The sequence below is a fragment of the Balearica regulorum genome, chromosome 1 (genome assembly GCF_011004875.1).
Source record: "Balearica regulorum gibbericeps isolate bBalReg1 chromosome 1, bBalReg1.pri, whole genome shotgun sequence".
Classification (NCBI taxonomy): Eukaryota; Metazoa; Chordata; class Aves; order Gruiformes; family Gruidae; genus Balearica; species Balearica regulorum.
The window spans coordinates 134,700,334-134,726,972 of NC_046184.1; the positions used below are offsets into that span (position 1 = coordinate 134,700,334).

Here is a 26,639-nt window from a genome sequence, read left to right on the forward strand (position 1 = left end):
AACTGGGGAGATGGAGAGTTGTTAACCCCATGTCCTTCCTCATGCACTCTCCAGAGGCAGTACACGTTTTAAGATCCAAACACTGCCACATACATCCCATCTGAATAAAAGCTCTATCCACCACACCCAGTTCCTTTACATAATGCATTAGACTGATGTATTTTCTATTGGCAAAGTATTTCTGAATTACTGAACAAGTAGAAAGATTTTTCACTGCAGTCTGTTATATTTTGACTGGTTTTAGTCTTTATGTGGTACTCCAGTCCTAACTTGCACTATCCACTTACTTGTGTTAATGGTTTACCATACTGGGCTGGAAATTCTGTTTTTCAGAGTTCATTTAACAGCTACACTTCTAATGTGCTAGGAATGGCTATTGCAGGGAGGAAAGAAGACATCTAGAACCTCATACACAGGCCAAGGTTCATTCCTGTGAAGTTCAAAGGAAACTTCATGCCCCCTTAAAATTAACTGAAGACACGAGTATCCAGCACCTTTTGGGACTGTGACATAACTCCCTTTACCCATTGATTTTCCAAACTTGAATTTAATTCCTGAACCTATGGTGCAGGTCCAAGGGAAAGGATGCTGCACCAAGACTCCCAAAGGGTCGGGTTATATCAAAGTCGTTAGTGGCTGAGTACCAACAAGAGTGGCTGTGAGAAAGCAGCAAGCCATGAGAGGAAAAGTTGTTTACAGAGCACGCTCAAACACAAAGCATGGCTGAGGCTGGGTCTTCTCCAGAAAGGTACATGGACAAGTCCTTCTGCAGTTGTCTGCTGTAAAAACTTGTACATCTGACTAAGTCCTATGGTGCTTTCCATCCTTGCTCCAAATCAGCTGCATCCAGCCAACGCTCAGTGGGCATAGCACTGAGTTTGCTCAAGGTTGTCTGCTTGTCTGGATGATCTTCTTTTACTCCACATTTGTATATTGTAAAACCACCACAGATGATTCCTCTAGACTGATCTGCATAAAGAGCCACACTGGAGCAAACAACACAGGCCTAGAGGTAAAACCAAAGAGCAGAGCTTCGAGAGGAAATGCATGCAGTGTGGCTTTGTTCCAAGAGTATTTTAGAGGTGCATCATTTGTTTATTTATGTAGAAGAGCCATTAATGCATCCAGGCATTTTTTGAGATCTGTTTGTCAACATCAAGTTAGCACAAGAGTTTCTAGCACTCTGTAATACTAGTGCTATTTGAAGAGCATCAGCATCCTCTAGCTACACAGTATAGCAAAGACAACAGACACAGAAACATTTCCATGGTTGTTCATATACAAGTGATAAAGGATATGTAGGACCTTCTGACGGAGCAGCTGCTCAGACTGGGCACGGGAGATATTACCAGCATACCAACTGCAAAGAGAAATATTGGGCTTATTATTCACAGGCTGATTTCTGAATAAGGCACAACAGACACATGAAAAATGCCAGACATTGTAAATCTTTTCAAAATTGCTTTTAAAAGCCAGAGACTAGACTTGGGACTTGTCCTGCATATGTGATTTTAGGCCATGAGATAAAAGGGAAACCACTAGTTCCCATCTGCTTTCTCTCATCCATCCAGCGGGTCTCCTCCTGAAATATCTGGGCCCACCCTGTGACTCTGACTTTTTGCAGTAAATCTTTGGAGGAGGATCCTGCTGCTCTAATGCTCTGCCAGGAGCTCTACCAGAAGTAGTTTGCTGTGCCTCCTGTAGACCATGACACAGCTGTCTCCCTAAAAGCTGGGAGGTACATAATTCTCCTCTAACCTTGAACCTTCTGGTTGTCATAATATTTAAGTACACTGAGAGATCCCAAATGGAGGAAACAAGCCAAACATGCTCAGTCAGATCAGTTCAGGGAGCTCCAATGAAGCCTTTTTAATAGCAGTTCACTTTCATGAAACATCCCTTTATTAGTGTACTAGACTGATTTATCTAAATGCCCTTTTTTTTTTTTTTTTTGTCTGAAAACAAATATATTCATGCCTTTGGGAGTCTGTGGGCAGTGATGTTGCTGATGACAATATCTATAATTATTATCATTATTATGACAGCCATATATTGAATACCATTGCTCTAGGTAGAGTGGACATGTAAAGTGGGAATCTCTGTTCAAAGAATCTTTTGGTTCCCATGAAGATTCATTCCCATGAAGAATGAAGTACATTCTGTGTACTCACTCATGCTTAGCAATACTCTGCTCTTCTGCCAACGTGTGTTCACTGACACTGGAGTTTTCCCTGCAAAGACAAAACAACATGCTGAAACGTGAAAACTACTTACGAAAAATACCTTCCTTGGGTTAAAGGTCATAGTACCTATATTTTTTGAGTAGTTATGCCCTGGTCTAAGGTGAATATTTCAAAAAGTTGAGACATATTTAATTGTCTGGATTTTTTAATGACTTGGTAAACACTTATGCTGCCTTTGCCCTCCACTGTGCAATGTGTCGGAAAGCCAAATATTCTCCAAGCATGCTGTAACAGGCAATGAAATTACATATCCCTTTAGTGACCCTATGAAGAGATTGCATCTACCTTTTCAAAATTTACATGGAAGATTTCCAAAACTGCACAACCCTAGACTTCCCAAATAAATGTTCTTAGCATGACAGGCAATAGAAGGAGTTCATGTGGCAGAAAAAAAAAAGCCTCAAAAAGAACCTCTTGTGCAGAAATAATAATGATTCTTATTTATGCTGCCTTTTACTGTATACTGTAAGAGTAGGGTCTTTTGGGTTTTTTTAGGAAACTTCTGAATATTGTCCAGTATGATTTACTATGAGACAATCTGCTATGTTTCTGTCAGATTTTCAGTCAAATACTTAGGCATACATTTAATGCTTACAATGTCGTTTCATCTTACTAAAAAGGAAAAGATGGGTCTGATGTATCACTTTGACAGATTCCCTTTACCCTGCACAGGACTACTCACTTACATACAAAGGCACAAGAGAGCTAGCAAGGCTGATTTAATGCTGAAATAAGAATACAAAGATTGAAATCCCAGTGTCATTGAAAGCAGTGGTAAAACCCTAGTGATTTAAATGAAACCAGGATTTTCACCTGATGTTTTTTGCATTAATGCATGAGTCAAGAAGACAACCTGCACCTGATTCTATACCTTTCAGGAAACTTTATGCTTAGTACTCAGAAAGTTATTTAAAAAGAAAAATACTCCAGAAATATTGCCTAATGTTTACTAGAGTGGTGAAGAACACATTTAAGCAGTGGATGGCTGCATATTGATTCACCTTGGCTCATCATCATTCAGAGATAACTTTCTCAAGTAAGTGCTCGGTACGAAACCTTCATTCCTGCAAAATAAACAGTTCACAGTTTAGCTATTGTACATGACTACATCTTAAATTTGGTCACTTAAAATAGGAAAAGGGATTAATCAGAGAGTCACTTTTTAGAATGCCACTAATAGAAATGCTTATGGTTAAAACTTTTCTGCTTTTACTTACCAGGTAGAAAAATACAGAAGTAATTTGTTTTAGAAAATGACATTTCAATGAAGCACTCTTTTCACTAGTCATTGAAATGGCTTCTTCCTCAGTGGTTGGCTTCATCATATGTAAGATTGGAGGAGCTGTTCAACAATTTCATTATATGTCATCTCAGTTGCTGTGATGAAGGACACTAGTGACTGATGGGTGGCAGCAGAGTATTCAAGGTCGAATGCAGCAAGTCTCAGCACTCTTCCCAACAAAATGCCATTTGCAACTGAGAAGCTAAGCTAAGTGAATATAGACAGCCGAGCTACCACTTAAAGCAGCTGGCAACATAGGATGATGGACCTAAGTTATGGAGGCCAACAGGCATCTGTAGTTGTAAGGGGGCGAGCTGTATGCTGTGCCCATTGTATATTTGCATATGGATGGACACAGAAAGGAAGATTTTCTTTAACACAGGTCTCAGTAAAGTGAGAAGAAAACTGAGAGTGCATGAAAAGAGGTGAAACAGGTAACTCCTGATGTTGGTTCCTGCTACATTCAAGAAAACAAGATCTTCAATTTTTTTTTTTCAAGCAGAATTTAAAGCTTTTGTTATGATGTATATGTGACTTGTCCTTACAGAATCAATACTGCACAAGTATCAGCTTCTCAAGTCAAAGAAAAAACTGTAAATGCTTCCATTTTCTCTTGAGCGCTCTCTGCTCCTTCATTCATCTTAGACCCCTCTACTCAGGCTCTATAAACAGAGCTGCCTGTATCATGTGCTTTTACATAGCCATAAACAGTCCAGTGAAGGAATTTAAGAGCATATCTCAGTTTACTAATTTATTATTGCCTTTGAGTTGCTGGGGTTGTGTGCTCCTTTCTTCATCCAGAACAGTATGCCAATCCTGTGAGTTATAAAGTTAAGATTGCTTTATTTGTTGGTTTACTTGCAGCGAATTATGAGTGGATCAAGTAATTTCATTCTGTTCCAAACCAGTTTGGGCATCCCCTAGCTCAAAAATTCTTCCCTTCCACATTTTTATCAAGTACATAAAATCAAACTCAGCTAGTATCCATCATGAGACAGACAAGGAATATTTATATCTTCCAGGCAGCTCCTGTTTGTTGCACTGCCTTTGTCTCCAGTACACTCCTAAAGCTGTTTCACATTTAATAACTTGGGAAGACACACTCTTTTCTGCCCCAGCTGGATATTAATGAAAAATACCTTATTTTAAGTTGCTGAAGGGGATTCCTCCACTTGTGAACCTCAAAGAGAATAATTAAACCCTGTGCAGGATGGAAGTGCCCTGTCTTTGTGGAAAAGTATTGCTAACGCTGGGGAAAGACTGAAGTGATAAGTGATTTGTGCCTCAGCAGTTCTCACTGGTCTTCCGTGCTGCTATTGCGATAGTAATGGTGTTGGACTAAAGATGGCTTGTGCATACAAGAGAGGCAATATTTGTGAGGAAGGATTTTATCTTTTTATTCACTTAAACTAAACAGTTGGGAAAAAATGGATGGCTTCTGTGTACACAAGCCCTTTTTCAGGCACATATCAAAATTAAGGCCACTGGCTACTATCTTAGTGAGTATACTAGGCAGTGACTGTTGTAAATCTTACTCAACCTGGCAGCCAAGGATAGTAATGAAAATGGAGTTGTACAGAAGACAATGAGGTTTCTAAAGTAATGTTTAAAAGCTACTAAGGTAATTCTAACATAGATCCAGAAAGGTTCTAGGAGTGCCTGCAATGTTGTCTATGAAGATGAGATATGTGGAAGACTAAGGGCATACCTACCCTTCCAAATCCCTTACTTTCCACCAATTAGAATCTTCTTCTTGCAATACATAGTATTTACTGCTTCTGACAAGCCGGAGACCTGAATTTCCTTCTGGTTCATAGTTGCATTGGGCCACAGCCATGTTCGGGACTGACTTGTCTGGTGACAGCACCTGGGGGAGGCTTCTACGCTTCCGCTTTTGAAGACAGAGGAAATAAAATGATAAGGAGATGCAGCACTGAGTATCGTAAGAAATAACACAACATGTACATGATCACTTATATCTTCAACATGTGTAATGATATTAGGCAAATTAATCAAAGCTAAGAAGATGGGCACAGACAAGCAGCTTTTTCCTCATCCATTTAGAAGCACAGCCCAGATACTGCTGTCCACGTTTGTGAGACAGGTGAGAACAGAACCGAGTTCCACCATAATGACACCAGAAGCAATGAACTCTGAGTGGAGGCTGACACTGCTGTAATAGGAAGCTCTCATTACCAGAATTATGTGATAGACTTGATTTGCATCAAAAGCCTGCCAACCTATCTGAAGCTGATACTAATTAATGAACTGTTGCAATTCATGTGCTTTGGACACCACATGACTAAATTGTGCTTTACTATAACTAAGTGCAATGATGTCCTGTTGTATTAAAAGACCCTATCACAGTATTATAAAATAACTTTGGTTTTTGAACGGCTTTTGGTCAATAGTAATGCTACCATGAAGCACAACAAGCATTAGTCAACTGTTATTACTGATCACTAAAAGCAAAAACTATGCTAATTCTAAATCATTCCCTTTCCTTACTGAGTTTTATTGATGTTTCTCTCCTAAGCATGTTGGATATAAGGAATCACACTCCTTGGTGCCTAACTTTGCCTGTGCAGAGTTAAACAAGTGTAGGTATGTAACTATGGGATTCATCTTATCTAGCTTTGACCTGTGTCTTCACGTGAGACATGTCATCCTACAGAAGTGTCTACCTCTCACCACTGATTGTTGAGGAAGTCTACACAAATGACTTGGATGAGAAGCCTGACATTAAAGTTAGGTGACATCAATCAAAGCATGGGCAAAAGAGCATCTAAAATTAAGGCACTGAAATGTGTTTAGAAATTGGTGAAATGTCATAACTGAGAAAATCCAAACATCACAATTCTTTAAGAGCAGAGAAAACTACACTTGAAACACTGACAGCAAAGGATGAGGAAAATAAGAAAGATGTAGGAGAAAAGGCTCAAAGTCTCAATATGATCTCACCAAGATCCAGTGGAGATACCCATTCTTTAAAGAGGTATCACTCACAGCGGAGTCCTCCTCATTTGACTAGAATTAGGTCTGTTACTCATCAAGTACTACTACTTGAACCCTATCAGGGTGGGTCCTGTTGGTCATATCAGACTTCAGTGGAAAGGAGCTCATCGATCAAGAGCCTGTGTTAGGCAGAATTCAAGTCTTAGACTGCTTGTTTGCTTTGTGGAGTAATGACAGAACCAGAGTTGCCTGCAGCTGTCAGAAGGATAGATAAAATTATAATAGAGATTAAACTGTTTTCTCTTTAAAGCATCTAGTGAAGTTAGAGCAAGCTGATATTCAGTAAACATATTTATGAGCTGATGTACACCTCTGAGCATTGGCCTTTGTAATTTTTTGAGATAAATTTGATCTTTTTTAATTTCCTGTGTTTTCTGACAGAACAATAAAGGTGTCATCCTCTAATGGAGCTTCCATCTTTTTGAGAGAACAGAAGAAAGTGCAAAGCATTGGCCAAAGTAAATGGCAGAAAGAATTATGATCACAGAAATGAAATTTGCTTTATCCAACCTGCCAGGGAAAAGAACCAGCCAAAGATGAGCACATCAGATTTGCATCCCTTTGGGTTTCACTACTGGATGTGTATTTGTCTGTTGCAATATTCTGGATGGACTTCACCTGTAACCTGGTACAGATTCATGTCCTGATTTGTGTCCATATATACAGCTTTCCATTTACAGCACTGGCTGAAACCCCAAGAGCATTTCCTAATAGTAACTGAGTGAATCTTATTATTTCCTTTATGCTGGCAGTGATATTGTTGTGGTTTTCATATTGATGACTGTACCACTGTCATCTAGAGAGCCATAGGTGACAGTCTGAGATTCTGCTGTGATGTGCATAAGGGAATGGCCACTATCTGCAGAACTGCACCCCTACTGTACAGTGCTGGATCACTCCAGCTTCCATAAACCTTGTCCGATACATAAGCATGAGAAGAAATGTGTCTGCACTCAGTGGACTTCTATGATTTGATCTACTGCAGTACTGGTCTGACCTACACGAACCATCTGCCATTGCAAAGACAGCGGATGCCAGGCACCAGCAGAGCTGAAAGTGTTTCTCAGGCGGGAAGTCCCTGCTTCCTGCTGTTATCAAAGCACAGGGGAAACACCCACCAGTTCCCATGAAGAGACCTTTGTGCCCCCTATTCTTTGTAATGGCATCACTCTTTAGGAACTAGCTCCTCTGTGGGAGACTAGAGGTATAATGCTAAACCGATGAAAGGGACAGAGGCATCAAAGGTGCAGGATGTAATCATGCAAAAGCAATGTGTCATGCAAAATGTAATGCCTGTGGTCAGTTTTGCCTACATGCAGAAGTAATTCCTCTGGTCAGCTGGGAAGAAAGCAAGGGAGCAAGACTTGCAGAGGCTGGAGAGGTGAGGGACATGAACTGAGAGGCAGGCTGAAGCAAGGCTGGGGGGTACAGTGGTACCTCTCATGATCAAACTGAGCAGGTGAAAGGGCAAAGTAAAAATGTGCTGAGAGCTTATAGAAGTAGGTCTGTGACTAAATATAGACTGTTCTTCACCATGAGAAGTCCTTCTTAACCTGATTATATCATATGGCTTGGGAAAATGAAGTCAAGTTGTTCCAACCAGATGTGGTAGTTATTATATCTGGATTTACTGAACGTGTTTTAGAAGTACCCATCTGAAAACTGTCATGTCCCTGCTTTTTACATTTCCCTTTCAAAATAACTTCTCTGAACTCAAGCAGATAATAAAAATAAATCATAAAGGCATAGCAGAAGCCAGCATGTTCAGCAGCAGATTTGCATGACTGATGATCTCTCCAGATAGACAAAGCATCTCCTCATGGAAGCCAGGCAAAACAGACCACAGCATTCAAAACAAGTTACGCTGCTGCATGTTCAAAATGCTGTTACTTTAAAATCTCATTATCATAAAAAAATGTCAAAAGCCTCTTTGTTCATAGCTTCTTTCCAAGGCTTTATTATTATTTTTCTTAAAGGTCCATTTTACAGCTCTTGTGATTTTACCTTCTGTACCTTATTCTACCTTGATAATCTATGTGTTTCTTAAAGCTCTGGCTGTTCACGTATACACAACATTTCCAGCTTTTCTTTTTCGTTGTTCTTTTTTCTTTAAGTTACTTTCTAATTAACAGAGAGAGGCTAGGAAATAGACCCAGATTGTATTATAAAGATACAGAACAGAAGACAAATTAAAGTAAAGTAGCAAATACAGATTTAAAAGTCCCATGACTTGAATCTCAATCTGGTTTAATATGGAGGAGGCTGGGGTAATCCTGCGTGAATACACATACTGTTAGTCCTTTTTTAAAGACATAAAACGATCATTACTTAAGCCACTTTCTTCTCTTCTATTCTCTTGTCATCGTTACCTCCTTCCTACCTACAAACCTCAATAATTAAGCTGGGCAGTAAAACTAAGGTCAAAGATACCACTATTGCTGTTGTATTTCTATAGGAGGAGATAGATGAGGAGATAAGCATAGAAGCAGATCTTTCAGTCCTACTTTTATTCTTAACCCAGCCAACTGTTGCCCTTCTTCATCAAGCAACTGGTGTACTAGAGAACTCAGACCGAATTAAACACAAGTAGTGCTTTTTGACATGCCAGTGTCCTGTTTTTCTCCTTGTGTCTGTGAAAGCCTAGCTTTCTCAGATGGACAGTAAGGCCTTGTGGGTTCTGGTGGGACACCACACTCTTGGGCTTCTGTCTGATATAAAGTCAACATATAGGCAAGAGCACATAAAGAACTCAGATGCACTTCCCAATTCATTAACTTAGAGGCTGCCTCTAAGTTGGGCTAAATAAAGATTCCTAAACAGGTATCTGTACTCCTGACTTAACCCCAGAGCAGCACAGCTTGGGACTTGTCTGAGATAAATGCAGTTCATCCACCATTTCTCACCCACGCAAAGTAGGTATATTTGTTCACATCTTTAGGTATGATGTTTTCTCCAAGTCCTATGAACACCATTTTCCTTGGTGAGGGAAGTTTATTGCATCTCTAGGAATGGGGACCTCCTACACACCAGAGACCTAATTTTGATGGCATTCCCTAATCCCACTGGAAATAAGCGTATAAAGTAGAAGACATCCCTACAAGGGCTGTAGCCAGTACTGCCACCAGCATGCTAAAGTGAACTAAAAGTGGTTGAGACTTTCCTAGTTTGCCACATGGAAGAAGGAGATGAGTCCTTCCCTCTGACATGCTGCGGACACAAGGATGCTGAAGCTGCGCTGCAGATTAAAGGTCTACAACAGCTTCCAGTGAGTGGCTGTTTGCAATTCTCCATCCCTCCCACAGCCATCCCTACCACCTGACTGGTGGGTCTTTCCCTGTAGCCAGATAATCAAAACGTTTTCACCTACCATCGTTTGAGGGACTGGAGGTAGTGGTTTCACAGACCCAGTTGTGCAACACAGAGTCACATCTAGAAGAGAGGGAGAATTAAGGAAAAAAACATGAATTTGAGAAAGACTTTATCTCTTGAGGCTTTCTCAATTGCAGATCTATACAGTGGCAGCAACAGCATCATGCCAGCTGACATTTTACCTCCCTGAGCTATTGACCTGCTTTAGTTTTGTATTTTCCAACCTTCTCTTAATTCAAGCACCATCTCAATAGCTTTAAAAAACCCTTCAACTGTTGTTTTCATCTATGCCAAAATACAAATTCAGGGAAATTTGTGGATGTGTTTAGTTCTGTGTTTTTCATGGTTCTGTTAGCTTATTTGATTGCATACAGAGGGAAAAACATGTATGCTTTATTTTTATTCTGGGTTTTGCTTTTGTTTTTAATTGTTTCATTGACACTTTTAGTCTATGAAGCAGTGATTAAGAAATCTTGCTTTCAATTACCCAGTGGTTACAAGACTGAGGCTGTCTGGAGTCATCCCTACACAGTCTCCCTGTGCTCTGCACATCTCTGTTAGCAACTGCAGGGACTTGTTTAGGAACAAATTTAGAGCAGATACAGCACAGTATCCTGCATGTATTATTATCTCAGACATAAATGAAGTGTTCAATATACCAAAATTCTCTAAGTCTTCTCTTGGTTAAGTCATCCATAACTGGTAATGAGGTATTTCCTTGTCCTTGTAACTGACCGAGGGTTTCATGGCCTTATTTGTTTTAGTAACAAGAGGTTTTGAAGCTAGATGAAGCTATTCAAATTATCAGCTGACAACTGTTTACATTATTTAGTGTTCCATAATGATGAAACTTGTAATAATAGTAGGTAAGCCTGTATTTTTAATTTTGAATTTCAAAAGCAAATGCCTGTTACAGGCAATCTCACAGCTCTAAATCTGTTTATTAACTGGTCACATCTACATTTTTTGATTTGACTTTTAAATTTGGGTTCATACTTCTTTGACTGTGACTGTAAATGCTTGAGACCAAGGTTCAATGATGATTGAAATAAGTGAATCTACCAGTGCTCTACAATTCCAAATAATCAAGCTTTAAAAGGCTGAAGCTTAAATGCTCATAACCTGCTGTTCCTTCTCCCAAATGTGGCCTTTCACTGTTAGGCATGTACACAGACACAAGGGAATTCCCTTTGAAAATATGAAACCTAGGAGGGTACTGCTTTACAAATTTTCCTCTCTCAGTCTTTACAGATAAAAATTAAACCCCCTAAATAATTGTGACTAAAAGTTATACAAAAACACTTTAGAAAAACATGTTAAAATAAAAAAAAAAAGCTGCAAGTTAAATCATGCTGTTTATTAAAAAAATCATATAAATATAATTATATATTAATATAAGAGTTTTACTTCTATTTAGTTATGAAACTGTATTGTTTTACACTCTGTCATACATTTGTGCTGAACTTCTGTTTTTCTTACCCATCCAGCTCATGGGACCTCATCACTAGAAGGATCTTACAGCATAATGCTAGAATTTAGCTGGAGATCTCAAGAATAAGGAGAAACATAATTCCATCTGGTTTATTTTGTAGGTAAAAATGTCACTAACTTTTTGATCAAACCCAGCAGAAATAATTTAATGTATTATTTCCCCCAGTTATACTATAAGCTACAATGTATAGCAGCTATGATGTTAAAAGGAGCTTAGCACATACATACATGAAAAGTTGTAGCTAGATTAGCTTTTACATTGATTACATTGCCTTAAATACCTATGTGATTTGGCAATATTGTGAAAAACATCAAGGAAACTAATCAAATAAAAGAAGACATTACATTTCTCCCAAATCGTACATCCAGGGGCTGCTTTACAGGTCTGGTTGCAACAGAGAAACTTCCCATTGATGAAGAATCCTTTGTGGTACTTGTTTAGTAAATCAGAATTGTCTTTAATTTCTGGAAGCACAAAGAAACCAAAGAGAACATGACACGCTGCAAAATGGGAATGTTCCTTATGACCAGATCCTTTAGTCTGCTGCTCTAAACCATGGATACCCCAGAGTGCCTGCTGACTCCTAGCTCGTAGGCTCACATCCTGGTCACATTTTCATCTCTATACCATATTCCTCTATGCAAACCCAAGTCTGAAATCCATACTCCCCAGCCACCTGTTTCTTTGAGAAAGAAACCTGGGTATCAAGAAGGAGGTACAGTACAATCTAACAAAACACCCGAAACCAAAACAGGATCCAACAGCTATGATTCAAAATCACGGATCTTATAAAGATTTCACTATCAATAAAAAACCCCCAAACCACAACAACCACCTAATTAAAAGAAAACATTTATTATATATCAAATTATGCTGAGTATTTTCCTAGAACTATCTATTGTAGGGAAACTATATTCACTGATACTCAGTATCAGAATAGATACTCAATACCCCATATGGCAAATCCAAACTACCATTCATCTGTTAAAATATATTTTGTATTCAAGTGCACGAAAACGGAACACTGACAAAGAAATATTTATTTTATATTCAAAGCACTGCTCTATTTTAGAAAAATGACCCTAGTAGTATCACTGTGCTAGCGATACATGAGTTCTGCAAGTCATGATAGCAGTTTTGCTTTTAATAGGGGTCTAAAAGAAATGTAGAGCACACAGAGTGAGACTTTAAAAACTGGTTGTGTCAGGAGAGGCTTTCAGTCCTGTTGTGGTGAGCCACTGTAGACCAAGATTCCTGAACACACAAGACAGAGCAGCAGAAGGATCAGGGCACCCCTGGGCAACAAGTGCTTTTTATACACTTTTTAAAAGGCTTGTAGCCAGTAAAACATTTGTGCTATTAGTTGTCTCATGAGCATTACAAAATATATAATTTACACAACTTTATTCTTCACAAATTTTGTTTTAAAAGGTCTTACTGAAAATCTTGGTTTCTATAAGGCTCAATGTAGCTAGTTTGCCGAATGCTTGCCATTCTGCTTCTGGTCCACATTCTCCATAGCACTGGCAAATCAATTGACATACTCACACTTCTGTGTACACAAAGGGAGCCCCAACCAGAGAGGCAGCTCATCCATGGGCTTACAAGTAAAATCTGGAAGGATATTTGTTCACAGTCCATTCAACATTGCCTATTTCTGTTCCTACAATGGCCAGCATGTGTGAGGGCTGCCCTATTCAATGTGAGGTTTTTGCTTTCACAGGGGTTATGCAGGTACACAGTTTTCTGCCTATAACTTATGCTTTGCATGTCTCTGATTTTGCTTCCTTGAAAAAAAAAAAAAAAGGAAAATACAAAGGCAAAAGCACTAACAGTATTTGTTATCAAAATGGCATTTATGCAGGTAAGTGCGTAACCACATCAGGAATGGTTGTATATTAACTTGCATTGGTAAAGGCTGAACATATGATGAAGATTAAAAAATGCCCATAAAAACAAAAAATAAGCTTTATTTTGGCTTATATCTCATTGAAACCTTCATCCCTTAAAATTTCTAATCCATTCTTGAAAATACCATGCATTTCAACCAGTTGGTACTGAAGTATTAATGAAACTAAAAACAGGTGACAAAGAGTGGCACAAAATGATGAGGCAGGAGCATTTGCCTATCTCTCCTCGTGTTACCTCAATATTTTGGTACGCAAAGGAATAGTGTTACCTTTATGCAAAGCTGCAAGCCACCGCTCCCGGCTCTCTTCATTAGCTGCATAGACATAGAGCAGGCCGCCCTTGTACACAATCTGGAAGAGGTTGAGAAAGCCAGCATGGTGAGGACGTACTGCCTGAAAGCATTTACTGTGCAGGATGGGAAAGGGGAAGGGGATGGGTACCAAAAAAAAAAAAGGCTTTGTGGTCCCTCATTGAACTCCCACAACTTAGTAACATTTCTCAGAGGTAACTTACATTATTGACATTTCATATAAATACTTCATATTTCATATAACTATATTAACAATATAAATATAAATATACTGCTTTAACCAAGGTGGTTTGTGTCCTAAAGCACAGTTACAGAAACAAAGGACAGCACAAAATATTTCTGGATATTCCCATATTCTATGTACAAAAGACCTTATAACCCACATGTAAATTCTTTCTTTCCACTTCAGTTTTTCCACATTCACCTTCCAGCTTTTCACTCATGTTACACAAGGCCAGACCGAATGCTCAACAAGGCCAGGAACCTGTCTCTGACAATGTCCAGTACAAATACTGGGGCAGAGTATACACTCAGGGCAGTTGTACAATGATCAGGGAATCCTGAACCAAAGGTGATGCATTTATACTTAATACCCTTTGAGAGGTAATTTTCTTCTGTGAATTTGTTCAGTTGCCTTTTTAAAGCAAATAACTGGTATCTACAACATCCTGCAGTAAGCAGTCCTACAGCTTAGCTGCAGAATATGAACAGTCAGCTCCTTTTGCTTGTTTTCAGCCTACCTTCTGCTAGCTTCATTTGATGCTTACCTAATAATTACTAACATCTGCTTTGCTTTTTGGATCATGTTTAGTACCGCGCTGACTCTGTGTGTGTGTGTATGTGTGTGCTAGGTCAGGGTTTAATTTCCCTCGTGTGCATTGCTGTTCAGTCATCTTCACTGAATTTCAAATGCCACTTTATTGCTTTTGTTTGTTAGACTGAAGAGCCCTCATAATTAAATGTGTACTCCCACTAGTAAGTATACATGACTGATCAATTTGCTTGCTCTCTCTTTATTTAGTTAAATGGTGTAGCACTTTGAGACTTCCTCTCTAACCTGTTATCCATCTAATCTATTAGTCATTCTCAAGTCTCTCCTTTGACCTCTCTTCAGTTTAGAACATCTTTCTTCAATTACAGCCACCAGAACTAGACAAAATAGTCTCCTGGTGATCACAGTAGTGTCAAAACACGTTGAGTGCTTTTACTCAACGTGTGCCTGCTTCCATGTCCAAGGATGCCATTAGCTCCTTTGGCCACAGCATCACACTGGGAATTTATATTCGGCTATCATGATCCTAAAGTCCTCTTTAGAGATACAGTTTCCCAGAACTGAGTCCCCCATCCTGTAACTATAGCATACACTCTTTTTCTCCACCTAACTGAATTGTGCATTCCTGACACAAATACACTAATTTAACATAAATGTGTCATTTGGTGCCACAAAACGAGGGGAGGAAGAAGGGAAAGGAAGATCAGAATGACACCTAGGATGAACCAGGCAGAGAAATATTAGGTATCTCTCATGAGGTTGCCCTTGGGCATGGCAATTATTGCAGGGTCATTAATTAATGCACTATTCAGCAACCTTGTTACTCACTCTAGCAGCCTGCTACTTGCAGTTGCACTGTTTGGCAGTGGCACTCCCAGGTTGCCCAGGGAAATGGTTGAGTCCCCATCTCTGGAGGTGCGTAAAAGACGTGTAGATGTGGTGCTTAGGGACATGGTTTAGTGGTGGACTTGGCAGTGCCAGGTTAATGGTTGGACTTGATGATCTTAAAGGTCTTTTCCAACCTAAACGATTCTACGATTCTATGATGACTGGTATATTTCACATGAAATGTAAATGAAACAGATTTCATGGCTAACCTGAAAAGGATATTGTCTTGCAGGAGGTGTTGATTCCTCAAGATTCACTGTCTCGACACATCGGATTTTCTCAATCTCAATTGACCCCTTTTTGCTTCCTTTTTTCTAAGAGAGAAAAAGCAGAGCAGACTGTAAACTAATGTTAACACAATATAAAGGATTCTAGTTTGATGATTTTGTACAATTTTGCATTTCAAGCTATATAAGCCATAGTTTCAGGCTTGTTAATCTTAAAAGAAAGGTAGTAAAAAAACCTCCTTGGTCCCCTACCTGCATCTAATACATTGATCAAAATCCTTTTTAAGTCAGTTACAAGAATTACAGGACACAGCCCTACATCTCAGAAAGCATTTGCTGCAACTGCAGGAGTACAGGGCAGAAGTGGGGATTGGGAGGAAAAGGAGAAGGAGGAATTAAGAGGAAAACACAACTGCAAACCAGAAGCCTAGCTGTGGCATTCATAATTTTGTTAGAGTAATGGGGCTTATTCTCACTGAGCTTCCCTGCAGTTTTGTAATAAGATGTAACTCACAGGAGGAGTCCAAATGTATGAAAAGGAGCAAAAACTTAAAACCAAGTTTCCTGGGACATAGATTTGCATTCCCAATGGGAGATCTGAGTGAAAAGCCACCCTTTTGTGATATACAGGCCCTCCTTAGGAAACAAGGATAGTTTAACCATCTGCTTTGTGCAGCTGAGGGATGAGATTCTGAACTAATTATGCCTCATACAAGTAACTTCTGAAGCCAGTTATTTACATCATTTCAGACGGAAGCCTGAACAAGGAAAACATCCCTATTCAAGACAATGTGTAAACATATGCCAATGTTAATTACTTGCTTAAGTTGTCTTTGGAAGGACACATACAGATGCTCAATGGTTAGCACAACTGTTAAGAGTTGTTCTGAACAGACACTCAAGCCTGTGGCTAAGCACTTTCCTGAACTTAGACTAGGATTTGATACCCTGTAATTCTACTCAAAACAAAGTACACCTGTTGTTCTACCACATGAAGTCTAATCAAGTTTCACAGAAGAAAACCAGAGGAATAAGGTGACACTGGAAAATCTTAGAACAATTTACTTAAAAAAATTATTTCTTACCCCTTTGTCATATTCATAGTAAGAAAGGCTTGCTTTCGTCAGAACAAACAACCTTTTCTTGTAATTAATTGGTGATATTTTTTTCTTCTGTTGTGACTTCTTTAAAAGAAGTTCTTCTAGAATTGTTTTCTTCTCCATTATATTTCCCTAAAAGAACATCAGTTACTATTATATACTACTATTAATAAACATAACAACACCAACTATAGAAACTGTAATAATGAATATGTGAAGAATCATTGTCCTCTATATGTTTTATTAAATTTTATAGTAATATATGGTTACAAAGCCTGTGTTTAACACTGCTTAAACCAATGAGAATTTTTAGCTTATTCACTCAATAAAAACAATCATAGTATACAAAAATTCAGCTGCAGATATATTGTAGTTCTAAACACGACATCTGTTACTTTATCATCTGAGTATCTCTACTTTTAAAGCCATGCGTGCTTTCTGGCAAGGAGCACAGTCTGCTTTATGCACAAATGTATTACATCTGCAGCATAATATGTAAGTCATTACAGCAGCAAAGAGAACAACAACAACAACAAAAAGAAAAAAGAATAAAAAAAAAAAAAAGAGAACCTTTCTATTTACAGACCAGAAAAACATACCTAGTGCTGACAGTGTGTTCCCTGAACTGGAAATTTCCCATTTCTTTCTTTCAACTGAAACAAATGCACGTTTACGGAACAGTGACATGTAGAAAAGATCAAAAAGTAAAAATGTTCTTGCACCACATATATATACATATATATACATATATTTATGTATTTTTTCTTAGCCTTGATAATCATACAGTTGAAAATGCTAAGAAGGATGAGATCCATCATATTTCTGCAAGTTTATTATGGTTTCAGGTTATCTTACCCAAATGTGAATAAAGTAGGCCACGTCCTTTGCCCTGTATGTTCTGGAGCTCCAAAGGGAAGTGTTGTGCTAAGCTGTCCACTTCGTTATGTCCCTGTTTGCTACAGAGAGCCGAGCGGAAAGGGAAAATTTGCATGATACTCATTGCACCCACTTGATCTATCCACTGAATCCCACCCGAACCCAGAAAGCAACAAATACCTAGTAGGAACAGTCTGAAGAGGAAAATGGCTTTACTAGGCATTACTCCACTGTGGATATCTGGCTACCCTCCTCGTGGACAGGATGCCTACTTACACCTTCCACCAACTCCCTTTTGGACAGACCAGTGTTAGTGCCACTGGCGAGTCAGTTTAAAGGCAATCTTGCCATGACATGTGATCTGAAGGAGATATGAGCTTGGGGTAGACAAAGGAAGAATCAGGGCTGAAATCTTTCTGTTGAGATGCCTGCTTTCAGGCGGGGGAAAGGAGAAGCGTCCACCTCACTTTAGGACATTTTTCAGGTACTTGCCCTGACTGTAGGAGTAACTAGCATGAAGTTAGGAGTTAATTCAACATAGTTTAAAGAAGCTATCCTGGCAATGAAAATATGAGGTTCGATAGAAGACCTAAAAACCTGGGGAACATCCAATCTTTAGCTCCAATCCACTGAAGTTCATGGAGATCACAGGGGTACTGGAAGCCAGAAATAAGGATGGGTGAGATGGAATTTCAGCTACTTCATTTTAAAGCATTATTTACAGGTCCTTTTTCTGGGATTGTCACTGTGTAATCTTTATAAAATTTCTTAACTAACTACTGCTTTAATTAATCTGAACAATCACTTGAACTCCCAGGGCTGATAACATTGCTCCCGTGAGGCTAGATTTCCAGTCCACGTTGGTTCTAACACTGTGACCACTGAGAGCCCAGAGAATATCAGCTGAAGCCACATGGAGTGACTGCAGTCTACATTTAGTGTGGCTTAGGAAAAAAGCCAAGTAATTCCATTACTATTTGCAGAAACAACCTCTAGGTTTGTCAAAGTTGTGCCATGAGTGCACCCCAAGAAATGAGTAGAGACAAAAGGATTTATCACAATATGTAATTTCATTTAAATATTAGAAACTTATGTTCTATAAGCTGTACCTTGCAACACCTAACAGTATTAAACATACATTAAGATATATTAAATATGTAAAATATAAATGATGAAATAACTAGTAAACTCCTACAAGATTTATTAAACATATTTATTCAACAAAATTATAAATATTTGTAATAATTAAAATTTTGTTGTCTTGATATGGAAAACAACCCATACTCTTATTTCTAAAGTAATTAGCTGAAAACAATATTCTGTTAAATTTTGGAAATCTGTATATGTCCTTGCATAGTAAATGACATACTGCATCACCTTGTGATTTAACAGCATGACTTCTACCTTGTTGTGTGTGGACCTATAGTAATCGCATGAGCTAGTTCTAAGGGTGCAATAGAAGCTTAAAGGTATAGGTTAAGAGGAACACTTACAAGACTTGAAAAAGCCTATAAAAATTATTACATTCCTTGGTTTTTTGAGGCAGAATACTGTGAATTCAGCCTTTGAGGAAGCAGCTGCTTACACTGCAGCATATATAAACCACTTACTTAATTACCGGAGTGCTCTGGCTCTAGTTTAAAAAAAATGTTTTCCAGATTTTGACTTCTCATTACAGTTTGAGATAGAAAACAATTTCTAACTCTAAGAAAATATCATGACAGCAAAAATACTTCCTGTCCAGATCCACTGCACAATGCTCTTCTTTTTCCGCTTGTGGAAAAGAAATTACAACAGCTGAAATTATGCCAAATGAAACATCCAACTTTTTTTTTTTTTTTTTTTTTAAATGAGATTACAGTCCTAGGAATAAAATGTGTTTGTGTTGCACTGCCTTTTCACTACCCCGGCTGCCCTTTGTCTGTGAGCAGACTCTTTTGTGCTGAGTCAGAACGTCCTTGCACTAACCACCCAGTCGTGCTGAAGGGATGATCCCTCGGTGCAGAAAATGCAGAGCATGGCCTGTGCTGCGTACAAATTTCTGCCTGCCTAGAGAATTGCAAGGCATGGTATCCTCCCTCTTTGCTGGATGGAGCTCAGATCCTTTAACTGTGAAATCTAATTTCTCCCTGGAAGAAAATAAAAAGCTGTACAGAATTATCCATAAACATTTGGTCTGTATGATTTGAAGAGACGTGAAGGATCTAGAGATCTTGGATTACTTTTCCATGCTTGAAATTTGTATCTTGTGTTCCCAACAGTTGTGCTTGTACTGAGGATATTTGCATTTTCTTTGCTTTCTGTAACACAGTGACAAATATAAAAGCTTTGTTCCCCCAGCAGATCTTTAAATTCTTAGGAACCACCCTGTGCCTCAGAAAGAGGGCTGTTGTGAGACAGTTCATCAGCACTGCACTCAGCAAGGAACGAGCGAAAGGTGCTGGGACATCCTGAAGGCTAGAGGCACTTTCTCTAGCATTAGCTTCTGCTTCTGTTTCCTTCTCTGGCAAAGCGGTTTGGATGTGGTGGTCACCGATACGCATGTTGTAATGGCAGGCTGTAATGCAGCATGCAAGGTGGCTGGGGAAACAGCCATGCTGGAAACACGGCTCCTGGCTCAGAAATGCCAGCAAGGTGGAGCCCCTGACTGCCAACCAAGTAGAAACAAGTCCTTCCCCTGGATGAAGGAACCAAACTTTTGGGGAAGCGCTTGCCACTATGGCTTGGCTCCGTATCCTCCACAACATGACCCAGCAGGCTTAGGCTGGGGGGCAGGGATGGATGTAGAGGGAACAGGACAAGATGATGGGGTACGGTCGCTGGTTTGAGGGCAAAGCAGGGCAGCTAGTGGAGGCTTGGGGTGGTGCCGGGAAGAAGGTGCATTGCACAGCCTTGCGTAAAGGTGTGGGCGGTAGGTGGGGAAGGTAATGGGGTCACGGTCTGGGCAACTAGCAGGGCAGAAAATGGGGTCAAGGTAGGCAGGAGAGGTGTCAGGCAAAGGCCTCAGAGTGGTGGGCACATGTTCAGTCAGGGTAAGCTGTTGTAGAACTAGATTACCCCCATTCTGCTGCATGGACCATCTCTGAGGAGAGACTCCATCATCTCCCTCCACCCCTGCCCCAGGGGCACGCCTGTTGGTGTGAGGACATTGCAGCAGGCTTTGGTGGCCCTCACTGTACGAACACCATTTAATTTCCTAGAAATATCAAAAGTTTTACAGGTGTTCTCTTCTGCAGGTTTGGAGGGAGCGCTTTCCTTCATTTCAGGTTAACTATTTAAGCTCAGTAAGCTGTTCATTTGTAGCTCTGAAACAACCTGGGATTTGGAATAATACAAATTTTCTTTCTTCTTCCAAATAAAGTAAATGTAGAGGGGGAGAGCTACTAATTCTAAAACTTCCAAGGTGTAGGTAGGCATGCAAAACCAATCATCGCTAGTTACAAATTATATTAGTCTTGCTAGTGAACCATAGCATTTTTAAGTTTGAATGTTTTGATAAACTGACCTTTTTCCAATCCACCACACTCGAAATACATTTTAGTTAATTAAACTAGATGCAAAGCACTACCTTGGTGTTTACAATTGATGATTAAGGTGACTCTAACACAAATGGTGAATAAAAAGCTATCTGATCTGAAATGAGACAAGCAATTTATTTTAATATGATAAAAACGTAAACATAAAAAATCTGAACACACTTCCATTAAACGATGGTATTTAAATATAGATATTTATGATGCATTCTCTTGCTATTCATTTTAGCAAATCATATTTAGTTTAAGGGCTGGAACTCTTTCCTGATGCTGGTGTAATGGAAACCAGTGAAGGAGACAACACAAGTACACATGGAAAATAGTCCTAATAGTCTTAAGCTCTTCTGTCTTCTAATTTTAAAACTTAATTTAAAATGGTGGTTTAAATTATCCTGCATTTCAGCCCTCACTTTTCAGTGAAAATGATCTGTTTGGTATTCTGTATTTTTCCTCACATTACAAGACACGTGGAGTTTTTGCAATATTATACTTATTGTTTTGTATGTTAAGTGGCAGTCTATTTTGACTTTGTACAGCAAACTTATCTTTCCCCCTTAGAAGCTCTCTTGTTCCCTCAATCTTTTCTCTGTGCAATTGAAAATTACTGAGGGGCAGAAATTTTTGTATGCAGGATATAAAATTAAAACTACTTTTTGGGCATATGCCACAATAATTCATTTTTTATGAAGGGGATATTAGTGGGGTCTAGCCTCAACTCCCTTAAAATATTATCACTGAAGTGTGTTTAAACATGCATTTCATTTACTCTGGTTTAGGATTAGTTATTTGTTTATAATGTACCAGGTGACTTCTATATGAAATAGGATATTATTCCATAGGGTGACAAATTACATTCTTACTTGTACATGTTGTGATGCAGTTGTCCATAGCTGGACCTATGCTTCGAGTAGAAGGTTGAATTCGATGACCCACTGAAGGTCCCTGTCAAAGGGGACTATTCTGTGTCTGCTTTTGATTGTTGCTGACATTACATCTTGCAGGAATAGGTGAAAATTAAAACCTACTTTCTTGATCAAAGGTCTCACCAACCCAGCACCTGGTGGCACAAAGCTGCAGCTGAGGGCCAGATCTGCCTTACAGACCTTTAGTAAGCAGGGCCATGTCCCTTAAAGGAAGTAGTCTAGTAATCTCATATTGTGTAAGTGCCTCTATACTGTTATTGTGACCAGAGCTTGCTCTGAAAGCAGCATGGACTTACGTGGTGGGTTGACCCTGGCTGGGGGCCAGGTGCCCACCAGAGCCACTCTATCACTCCCCTCCTTCTCTAGACAGGGGAGAAAAAGTATAACGAAAGCTTATGGGTCAAGATAAGGACAGGGAGAGATCACTCACTAATTATCGTCACGAGCAAAACAGACTGAACTGAGAGAGGAAATTCATCTTATTTATTACTAAGCAAAACAGAGTAGAGGAATGAGAAATAAAACCAAATCTTAAAACACCTCCCCCCACCCCTCCCATCTTCCCGGGCTCAACTTCACTCCCGGCTTCAACCTCCGCCCCCCTCAGCGGCACAGGGGGACGGGGAATGGGGGTTACGGTCAGTTCATCACACGGTGTTTCTGCCGCTTCTTCATCCTCAGGGGGAGGACTCCTCTCATCGTTCCCCTGCTCCAGCACGGAGTCTCTCCCACGGGCTACAGTCCTTCACAAACTTCTCCAGCATGGGTCTCTTCCATGGGGTGCAGACCTTCAGGAGCAAACTGCTCCAGCATGGGTCCCCCATAGGTCCACAGGTCCTGCCAGGAGCTTGCTCCAGCGTGGGCTTCCCACGGGGTCACAGCCTCCTTCAGGTGCCTCCACCTGCTCCGGCGTGGGGTCCTCCACGGGCTGCAGGTGGAATCTCTACACCCCCTCATCCTTCCTCCATGGGCTGCAGGGGGACAGCCTGCCTCACCATGGTCTTCACCACGGGCTGCAGGGGAATCTCTGCTCCGGCGCCTGGAGCACCTCCTGCCCCTCCTTCTGCACTGACCTTGGTGTCTGCAGATGTTCTTACATCTTCTCACTCCTCTCTCTGGCTGCAAAAGCGCTCTTTAACTTGTTTTTTTTTCTTCTTAAATATGTTATCCCAGAGGCGCTGATGGGCTCGGCCTTGGCCAGCGGCGGGTCCGTCTTGGAGCCGGCTGGCATTGGCTCTGTCAGACACAGGGGAAGCTTCTAGCAGCTTCTCACAGAAGCCACCCCTGTAGCCCCCCCCCCCGAAAAACCTTGCCATGCAAACCCAATACAACTTAGTATATGTAAAATGCACAGTCTGTTATCTTGATAACATGTCTTTAGATCGCTGAGGTTTTGTAGTAGTTCTTAAGCAGTGATCACTTACCTAAACAAGTAAAGCTAACAGTATAAATTATGTACATTTGTAATATATGCATCGGGTATGAAATAATGTAGATAATATTTTCATATTGTTGCCAAACAATCAAAATGTCAGTCAGGTATCAATCGACCATGAGATTAAAATAAAAAAATAATTTTTAAGGCTTTTTTTAAAATTAGTTTCAGATCACTTTTTAATTTTTTTACACAAACTTGGAAGCTAGTTTTATTGTCAATGAGAACTGAGTATTTTCACATATGTGCTTGATTTCAGTAGCTGAAGATTTAAGCAAACCATGAAATGCCTTGACATTGTTCTACCCATTTTAAACAAGGTTTTCATGACACACCTCTATGCCAAAGAGCAAGGTTGAAACGACACACCACCAACAGTAGTATCAACTTGGCTGGGGACCATCTGTACAAACTGGAGATGAATATATAGATAAAAGTCTGTGGGATCTGGAGGGATGTATTTGAGGGTGCTAAGAGAGCTCGCTGATGTCATTATAAAGCCACTCTATCATTTTTGAAAGGTCACAGAGATCAGAGAAAGGTCCTCAGCAACAGGAAGAGGACAAGTAATATTCCTATCTGTGAAAAGAAAGAACCAGGCAACTGCAGACCAGTGAGTGCACTCTGTGTACATTATGTAACATTTCCTCATGGAAGCTGTTTGCCTATGTGTGAAGGTGGTTGGGACAAGCCAAGTCAGACTTACCGAGAGTAAACACTGCATAAACAACCTTCTTGCCTCCTGAGATAGAGCAACTTGCTTAGTGGGTGCAGGCAGAGCTGTGGATGTCAAACCTTGACATTTAACAAGATGTTTGATGCAGCTGACCCTGACAGCCTTGTTGACAAACTGGTAAGATATGAACTGGGCAGGTGGGCCACAAATTTGGTAGGAAACTGGCTAAATAGAGCTGAAAGGGTGAATGGTTAATGGCTTAAAGTTGAACTGAGCGAGCCAGTTACATGTGGAGTTCACAGGGGTCAATGCAGGGTCTGATACTTGTGTTGTATGTACACATGTGATAGTCACATCTCATTACTCAGTTTCACGGGTGGTAAGACTGAACGTGCCCTCACTGAGCTTGTGGAGTACACCAAACCAGGAGGAGAGGTAGATACATAGGAAGGAAGAACCACCATACAGAGACATCAACAGACCTCAGGGCCCTCACGGACTGTAGAGTGCTGCATGTATGTTGGAACAAGCCCAAGCAGCCCTACAGCCTGGGAGCGGGCTGGAGGTGACACAGCTCTGTGGCCAGAGCCCTGGGGCTCCTGGTGGGCACTAATGAGCATGAACCAGCTGTGAGTCCTGGAAATAAAGACAGACTACAGCATGCTGGGCTGTGTCAGCAAGAGCATAGCCAGCAGATCAAGGTATGTAGTTTTACTACACAGTGCTTGTTAGACCACACCTGGTATAGCCTGCCAAGGTGTGGTTTACACATTGTTAGAGACATTGAATAATTGGGAGAGGGCCATCAGGATGGTTAGTGTGTTGAAGAACTGGATGTACAAAGAAGGACTGAAGGAGTTGGGTTTGCTGAGCCTCGAGAACAGAAGTCTTGTGGGGAACTAGTTACATTCTTCAAATATTAAATTAATTAAATATTAAATATCAAAAAGGTGTTTCTGGAGAAGATGGAGGCACTCTTCACAAAGATGCACAACAACAGGGCAAGAGGCAACAGACAAGTTGCCTCAGGAAATTCTGTCCAGATACAAGGAAAAAATATTCACTGTGAGAACAATTAAATATTGAAATAAGTTGCCCAGAGTCATGGTGGAATCTCCTTTGCTGGAAATAGTTGAGAGACAGCCTGACATATGCAGGGCCGATCTTTCCCACAGGAATTTGGGCAGAAGGCTTTCTGGAGGTCCCTTTCAGCCTGGGGAGCACCCTGTGGTTTTTGAGCTCTCACCAGTCTGTCTTTCTCAGGAGAGCCAGCAGATGGCACGGTACAACAGCAATAAAAGTCTGCAAGCTACAGCAAGGTGTGTTTGATACTGGGATAAATACTAAAAAAGCCATGTTGATTTAGGCAAAATGGCTTAATAAGGGGTATTCAGCATAGGTTTTTTTTTTAAAGAAAAGTTTCTTTTACGTTCAATTTTATTTTAAGGGCATGTTATGTGCCTGTGTGCCCATCCAGGTAACTCTATTCTGGTGGGCCTTGCTGGCACAGGGTTAGCTCCATAGGTTAATGGCAATCTTCCTCAGCTCTCCCTTTCTGACAGGAGGGCTGTTTGACCTGTTAAGGAGCCTCTTAGTGATTAAGGAGCATTTAGTGGTTGGACTTGGCAGTGCTAGGTTAACGGTTGAACTTGATGATGTTAAAGGTTTTTTCCAATCAAAATGATTCTGTGATTCTATGATCTTATAGATGTCTTATAGGTAGACAGTTTCATGACCTCATGTACACATATGAGCTTGTTGAGTGAATGAGAGATATGGACCTTCCAAGAGAGAAGGGACATTACAGTTTGGTCCCCAGAAAGGTGCATTGTCAGTCATCAAGGGGACCAGGACATGGGACTCTAAGGAAAGAAGACATTTGGGACCTTGCTGCTCATCAGCTTAGCCTGTGTCTCATTCCTCATGAACATCTGAGGAGTCCTTGGGAAACACAGAGACATGGAGCAACCTGCATGCAGTGTGTAATTGTCTTCATGCGAACAGAAACAGTTCTTAGGGATTTTATTGTTGATTTATTATGCTGTTGGTGTTACTGTACTCTGATACAAGCCATGAATATATCAAAACAAGAGAAACTATTTCTGTTGATGCAAAAGACTTCTGGTTAAGTAGTATTTGCCTTGGTAAACAGATATGGATGAGAAAGTAATTACAATGTACTATGTTCAGGTACATCCAGCACAAGTGAATGTGGCAGCTGGAAGGCTTTCCCTAGCTCTTGTCAGCTTGTATGTATGCATCACCTTAATCTTGGGGAGGAGCTCACGGAAATGAGCAGACATGTAATGTAAACGGTTTTTATAAGCTGATGACTACTTGCACCTGAGGGCTTTGTGATTACTGTCTAGCTGTGTGCTTGGAGTAAAAGCTTATGTTTTTAGGATTGGATTGTTTAGTATTGAAATGCTGTTGCTCCTAGTTGCAGGACAAAGACGCAGGGCCAGACTGAGCAGTTTGAAGGTGCTTAATAGGATGAAGTAGTAATATATTTGTATTTGAATATATTTGTGTTTGAAGCACACAAATTGAGTTGTCAGAAGTGGGCATTTGACTGATTAACGGTGGT

The 26,639-nt window shown here is 40.1% G+C and overlaps 1 protein-coding gene and 1 long non-coding RNA gene across 2 annotated transcripts in view; one reads left to right on the forward strand and one right to left on the reverse strand.

The window, feature by feature from the left end:
* BMX (BMX non-receptor tyrosine kinase) overlaps positions 1-17,533 on the reverse strand; it is a 28,089-nt gene extending 10,556 nt beyond the window's left edge. The window contains exons 1-10 of the mRNA XM_075742935.1: positions 17,465-17,533; positions 16,595-16,741; positions 15,492-15,596; positions 13,581-13,662; positions 11,746-11,865; positions 9,908-9,969; positions 5,238-5,416; positions 3,245-3,307; positions 2,172-2,231; positions 1,306-1,360 (exon numbers count right to left, since the gene is read on the reverse strand). Coding sequence (XP_075599050.1) covers positions 1,306-1,360; positions 2,172-2,231; positions 3,245-3,307; positions 5,238-5,416; positions 9,908-9,969; positions 11,746-11,865; positions 13,581-13,662; positions 15,492-15,596; positions 16,595-16,732 — 864 coding nt within the window. The 5' untranslated portion in view covers positions 16,733-16,741; positions 17,465-17,533. The remainder of the gene's footprint in view (positions 1-1,305; positions 1,361-2,171; positions 2,232-3,244; positions 3,308-5,237; positions 5,417-9,907; positions 9,970-11,745; positions 11,866-13,580; positions 13,663-15,491; positions 15,597-16,594; positions 16,742-17,464) is intronic.
* LOC142605230 (uncharacterized) overlaps positions 1-26,639 on the forward strand; it is a 168,101-nt gene that overhangs the window by 133,121 nt on the left and 8,341 nt on the right. The window lies entirely within an intron of this gene.